The sequence below is a fragment of the Paramisgurnus dabryanus genome, chromosome 13 (genome assembly GCF_030506205.2).
Source record: "Paramisgurnus dabryanus chromosome 13, PD_genome_1.1, whole genome shotgun sequence".
NCBI lineage: Eukaryota > Metazoa > Chordata > Actinopteri > Cypriniformes > Cobitidae > Paramisgurnus > Paramisgurnus dabryanus.
This window is the reverse complement of record NC_133349.1, coordinates 2,797,400-2,803,936: the sequence shown is the minus strand read 5'-3', so window position 1 is coordinate 2,803,936 and position 6,537 is coordinate 2,797,400. Positions and strand designations below refer to the sequence as shown.

At 34.4% G+C, this 6,537-nt stretch overlaps 2 protein-coding genes across 2 annotated transcripts; one reads left to right on the top strand and one right to left on the bottom strand.

The window, feature by feature from the left end:
- Nucleotides 1–1,192: 1,192 nt before the first annotated feature.
- LOC135717733 (free fatty acid receptor 2) lies at nt 1,193–2,176 on the top strand. The gene has a single exon (XM_065239911.2). It carries the CDS (start codon nt 1,193–1,195, stop codon nt 2,114–2,116), a length of 924 nt encoding a protein of 307 aa, XP_065095983.1. The 3' UTR covers nt 2,117–2,176.
- Nucleotides 2,177–2,642: 466 nt separating this feature from the next.
- lim2.5 (lens intrinsic membrane protein 2.5) lies at nt 2,643–5,009 on the bottom strand. The gene is made up of 4 exons (XM_065239913.2): nt 4,746–5,009; nt 4,213–4,362; nt 3,432–3,566; nt 2,643–3,346 (listed from the first exon to the last, which is right to left on the bottom strand). The coding sequence occupies exons 1-4, from the start codon at nt 4,948–4,950 to the stop codon at nt 3,285–3,287; spliced, it is 552 nt and encodes a 183-aa protein (XP_065095985.1). The 5' UTR covers nt 4,951–5,009; the 3' UTR covers nt 2,643–3,284.
- Nucleotides 5,010–6,537: the final 1,528 nt, after the last annotated feature.

Here is a 6,537-nt window from a genome sequence, read left to right as displayed (position 1 = left end):
TTTTATATTTTATACGTATACATTTTATACTTATACTTTATACATTTTGGCCAAGAAAAAAATCTTTTTTTTTGCTGTATGGGTTGTAAAATTAGAAATATATTTGTTGCCCCTGAAATACATTTTGAAGGTTAAAACAAAATATATTTTCAAATTCAAAAATATATTTAATGAAGCTTTACTTTCTACAAAATGTATTTAGCATATATTTAAAACTATTTTGGCCAGAGAAAGTTTTTTCCATGGGTTGCTTTGGAGACTACACGTGTTGTTAGCTCATTGACATGCTCTCTCATTTGGATAAAAGCATTTGCTAAATGAATAAATGTAAATGTAATAATCTGTGCATGATCAGCAGTCAAAAGTGTAATATAATAGGACACATGATTGACAGTAATATTTGCATTGCACTTGTGTTGATTGTTCAGGATGTTCTCATCGCTTAAATAATTTTGCCAGGACATCCCAGAAGATCAACTGTTACTTTGTCGTCCAGATTAAGGCAAATTCAACCAAAATATCAGGTACTATTATGTATACAAATACTTTTTTTATATTTAAGTTAAATTTATGAAAAAGTTTTGATTTGGATTACTGTCATGTTAGTCTACATACAGTATTTACTGCTGGACTGCTGCTGTTGTTGTGTTTTAGGATTAGAATTTGAATTGAAGCGTAACACACAAACTTTAACATGTTCATTGTTATTTATGAAAACACATATTCCGATAACAATGTTTGCATTTAGATTTGCATTTTATTTGCACCTATACAAATCTAGATATTATGTTGCATGCCTCCTGAATTGAAACATTAGAAGAGTTTTGCATTTTAGTTAAGGTTTAGTTTAGTCTTTTATAATATAATGATATCTTATCAGCTCCCACTTACTGTACAGTAACCCAAACCTACAACATAAGACTCTCGTATACACTGATATGTACTCAGTGTGACCATAGGAAACTTTTTCGCAATACAATTTTATTGCGAAACACCAGAAATAATCTTAGAGGCTGGGAAGTTTGTGGTAAGTGAAGGCTACTGGGAACATGCATGGGATGCAAACATTCAATGAAAACCTCACAGGCACTTTATTTTGTTTGTAATATCCTTCAGTGTTAAATAATATTTTGTGCATTCTGAATCATACAAGTTAAATAAACCTCCCTTTTTTTTGCAGAGATCTCCCAAAATGGTGGTGGTTAACCAGTGGTTAATTCTTTTCGTCTACATCTGCACGTTTCTGGTGGGACTTCCATCCAATGTTTTAGCCATGTCCACGCTGTTTAAGAAACTTGGCGACAAACCCAATCCGACAGACGTTCTGCTCTTCAACTTGGTGGTTTCTGACCTCATCTTCTTGTGTTTCCTGCCCCTCAAGATGTATGAAGCTGTGATGGGCATGAAATGGTACTTATCAAAGACTTTATGTTCAATGACCGCCTATGTGTTTTTTACCACAATTTACTCCAGCTCCCTGCTACTCATGGCCATTGCGGTGGACCGCTATTTTGCAGTGGTCTTTCCTATCAAATACAGAAATAATCGCAAGCCGGTGTACGCCATGGCCGGCAGCGTTCTCATCTGGCTCATCGCTGGTTCAAACCTGAGCTTAGTCATTTATGTGGTTCAGATGCCTGAGCCAAACGGCACCGCTCCCAGACCGGTCTGCTATGACAACTTCACAGAGGAACAGAAAAGGGTTTTGATGCCATTCCGACTTGAGCTGTTTACGCTTCTGTACCTCGTCCCGCTCCTGATTTGTGTCTTCTGTTACGCTAGCTGTATCTACTTCCTGTACACCAGACCCCTGATGTCCAAAGACAAAAAGCAGAGAGCCATTGGCATGGCATTCGGCACATTGAGTATTTTTCTGGTGTGTTTTCTACCGTACAACGTCTCTCATCTGATCACCTACAGTACCAACATGAGTCCGTCGTGGAGAGCCTACGCGCTCCTGATGTGCACTCTCAACACCTCTTTGGATCCCATCGTTTTCTACTTTTCTTCTTCAACTTTTCGTGATAAAAACAGTTTTTCTGTCCTCAATATGTTGCATATCGGACTTCAGAAAGTTAAAGACAAAGCAATTGAGATGAACATCATATCACCTTGAACGCGTTTGAAGAATTCATCACATCACCACAGATGCATGTTTGGGTGGCTTTAAGGGTTAGGGAAGGTGCACAGTTTCTTAAGTTAATGTGCTTTTATTCTTCTAATCACTTAAATATAATAAATATGATCTTAAAAGTAGTATTTTTAGTGTTGCATTTGCTATTTTAGATTTGCTTCACATAGACAGCTATCAATGGCAAGAAAAGTCTCCTCTTGGATGTCATGTGTCTTCTGAAAATGATGAAATGAACTATATTGTATTTTTTCTTTAAAGTCATCTAAATCTCAAATCTATTATTATTTAGACGATTTACACATCACCCCATCCAGAACTGAGTGGCGTCTTGTAGTTTGCTCACAAAAGGGCATAAACTTTACAAACTTTGTTTAGTCAGCTTTGTCTAAAATATTGCCAAACTGCTAAACATGCATCTTTTTTGTGAAGACTTGACAGAAACACATATTGGATTTTCACTATTTAAAAAAAATATTTTCTTCAGATTTTCTCTTTTTTGTAACTTTGTGTAGCACTTCTCATATTACCGTCTCCTTAAGATCAATCGCAAAATTGTTTTCCTTATTTGCAAGTTGCTTTAGTAAAAGTGTAGCTGAAAATCTGAACAATATTTCTGTCTAAAACAGATGATGGTCTGTGCTTTTACTAGATGACAATATTCCTAATTTCCAGGATTGCAAGTTAAGCCTCTTAGCAATATAATGTTTTCTTATCTTGTGCTAAAGTTCATTACATTCCATTTATTAATTCATTAGATGCTTTTATCCAAAGCAACATATAAATAAGAGAGCATTTAACATTTGCCTTGTAATAAAAAAAATCTTTGTTTTTGTATATCAAATAATAAACAACAAACAAACTGACAAGAAAACACTGTGAAATTTTATTTAAGATTTTGCGTCTGTGCATGAAATATTGTTCAGTTTTGACTATGGATTATAATTTGCATTTTAAATGTGCATCAGGGGGAAATTTGTATAGAGATTAAACAGATTAAAGTAATGCTGTAACATCATGTGGGGAAGCTGCAGAGGCTGAAGGCGAAATCTTTTATGATTTAGACTCCTTGCTTCATTTACTTTCAAATTTAAAGCAGGATGGCAGTCTAATAAATAGACAGCTTGATATAAAGATAATGCTTTAATTCGCTCTAGCGAGGGCCGGCCACTCTTCTGCATTCATGCATCCTGAAGGCACACATGTAAAATATACCTGAGAAAACAAAACACATTTGTGTCAGACTCATAAAAGTCTATTTGGATGTTCAATGTTTGTACAGTATGTGATCCTTACTGACCTGCAAAAAAAGTCATGAGCAAAGAGACCCAGCCCAGAATGTAGGACCAGGAGAAACGCCAATCACCAAAACGCTTTCCTAGGAAATTCACGGTCACCCCGGTGTAAATTGCCATAGCAAGAAGAACAAAGAGTGCTTGAAGAGAAATACATGAAAAATAAATGAGATATAGCAAATAACTTTTGTACTGTGATCTATTGTTATTCATCATATTTATAATTTTCATTTAGATGTACACATTTGTTTTTGTTCATTTATGTGTCTTAATATCTTAATAGCGATGCCTAATATGTAAAAAATAATAATAATTAATTATGAGATAATAAGATTAACTATAAATAAATAAATTATAAAAAGTATTTGTGAAAGTCAACACATCTCTGGACACACCCCTACACTAACTTTTATGTTTTATCTAGACCAAAAGCAATGGCATGAAACTAACTTTATGATATTCATATTTTATAAAAGAATATTCTCTCATGTTTTGAGACAGATCGAAGTGTCTTAAGATAAATTAAGCAGCAATATCACAAAACCAGAGGTCATAAAGAAGTCTTGACAGTTCATATTGTCTTCACCAACAAAGGTGTGAGGTTGTGGTGAGATTAAAGAGAAAATAGACAGTTGCATAACCAGATTTAAAATAAATTCAACATGAACAAATCTCAAAGAGTTTTGAGATGAAATATACATGTCTGACAACAACATGCAAGTGACTTGGTTTTGTTATCTGATTCCTGCAAAGGAAATAATATAAGCATATGACTTGAAGACTTACTGGAAACAAAAAACATGATTCCTGCAGCAAAGGAACGGTTAAACTTCTCAAAGGCAGAAAAATGAGCAAAGGACAGAATTCCTGCGATGATTCCCGAAAAACACGACAAGGCAGACAGGATCATAAAGGCTCGGGTCGCGTTCCAGTAAGCTGGAACCAAAAAGAAATGAAGAGTAAAGTACAAGAAATTTTTCCCATGAAATTACATTGGATGACCAGAAATACATGGACACCTGTTTCTAATATGACTATTACAGTGAAATAAAGCTTAATATTACATTTAATATAGACTTTATTTAACAGAATCACCCAACACATCACAAACCACTGGAAAAGTTATGTTAATGTGGAGAAAAATGAAACTGTGAAATGGGGGATTACATTACTACTAATAATATTTTGTATATATTTTAGACTTACATTGATTGTAACTTAACACTAACCCAAATTGTAAAGCTAATTGTGTCACTAAAACAGTTTTTTCTTGAAAAGTCATATTTATAAAAACGACAGACACAATGTCTCAGACTCACCGATGCTGTCGGTCTGCGTATAGCATTTGCCGGACATGCAATAACGCCACAGGCCCTGATGAGCGAAGCTGCCGGACAGTCTGTACTGCATCCAGTAGTCCGTCGCCGTGGAAACCACCAGCAGGATGTTGCCCACGATGGCACAGAACAAACCCCCTCCCATGAAACTGTACATCCTGACAAAAACTAAACACACTACACACATTAGATAAAATGATAAGATATGTTTATGTGAATAAGACAGACAGGCCTACAAAGTCAGAAAATTGTCAAAAATGGTTCCCATCTGTCACTAGGGTGGTACCCCTTCAAAAAGTAAAAGTACACCTATAGTAAAAAGTTCATAATAGTACATATTTGTACCTTTTTAAGGGTACTGCCCCACTGATCGCTAGGGACCACTTTTGACAATTTTTTTTCTGACTGTGTACGTAGCAACTGCATAAAATTTTAGTCCTAAGTGTGCCACCTTTTTTGTAGGTTTAGGGTTTATTAAATAGGGTTAAGTATCTGAATTACAGTTATGGTTAGTTGTCCATTGGAAATTGAAAGTGCGTAGTATGTTATCACTACACATTTACATTGATTGGTCTCTGTTGTGTTTCTAATGTTTCATTTATGTAAAACCAAAAATTTTAAACATAGCTCACCTAAAACTGTTTTATTTTGCTATAAAATCTTACATTTATTAATCACTGTTAGTTTTTCACATAACTCAATTTACATCACAGGTTGTATGCGTTTTAAAGCTATACAACAGACACATCAGAGTTTCACAAGCAAAATAGCAGCAAACACTTGCAGTGTAAAAAATTAGTGGTAATTAGGCAGCTGGTTGCCAGTAACTTACTGTAAAGACTTGTTAATGTTTAATGTGTTCATTTAACTTTGAACAAACTGTTGCCAGTAAATAACATAATGTAAAATCTACAGTAAGTTACTGGCAACCAGCTGCAAGTAATACTGTCATTTCTAGAGATTTTTTTTACAGTGTACAGTTGTTATCAGTGCAATGTTGAATATCTTGGTATCTTCATTTAAGTAAAATGCTCAACACACAATGCAAAATCATAATGCAGTATATCAACAGAGATTGTTTTGACGGTAAAAAAACACACAATTACCACAAAAGCTAAGCCTACACTCAAGGTAAAAAATTAGTCGAACTTAAACTGTTGGGTTGTAATTTAATCTGTTCTGGGTGGTTTTATTCCATTGTTACGTAAAATCAATTAAATTGCTTAATTTAACCCAACAGATCACTGTAAAAAAAAAACTTCGGTAGAAATTACAGTATTTCAGGCAGCTGTTTGCCAGTAACTTACTGTAGATTTAAATGTATGTTATTTACAACAGTTTGTTCAAAGATAAATGAGCATGAAACATTAACAAGTCTTTACAGAATAAAACTAAAATAACAGCCTCATGCAAACCAATCTGGGATGAAAAAACAGAAAAAGTTTGATGAGGATTTCTGGTTCCCAATGCTTTGCATTATAGTTTTTCTGTAAAGATAAAGACTTGTTAATGTTTAATGTTCAATTATCTTTGAACAAACTGTTGCCACTAAATAACAAACATTTATCATACCTATACACATCTACAGTAAGTTACTGGCAAACAGCGGCATACCGCACTTTTTTACAATGTTAGGTTTTTCCCTTTTGATCCAATGCTGGCTTGAAAAGAACCCAGCATTTTTACCTGGTTTTGTAAAAAATAAACAAACTAATCATTACCAGGAAAGTGATAGGGGCTAAGCAATTTTAGGTAAAATCTCATAAAAAGTGGA

What these genes read in the sequence shown, in the direction of transcription:
- lim2.5 (XM_065239913.2), bottom strand. Translation starts at nt 4,950, where the DNA reads ATGTGTGTAGTGTGTTTAGTTTTTGTCAGGATGTACAGTTTCATGGGA. An exon ending in TACGCAGACCGACAGCATCG is followed by an intron (nt 4,363 to 4,745) that starts GTGAGTCTGAGA and finishes TTTTGGTTCCAG; the next exon opens with CTTACTGGAACGCGACCCGA. An exon ending in GCTCATGACTTTTTTTGCAG is followed by an intron (nt 3,347 to 3,431) that starts GTCAGTAAGGAT and finishes TTGTTTTCTCAG; the next exon opens with GTATATTTTACATGTGTGCC.
- LOC135717733 (XM_065239911.2), top strand. Translation starts at nt 1,193, where the DNA reads ATGGTGGTGGTTAACCAGTGGTTAATTCTTTTCGTCTACATCTGCACG.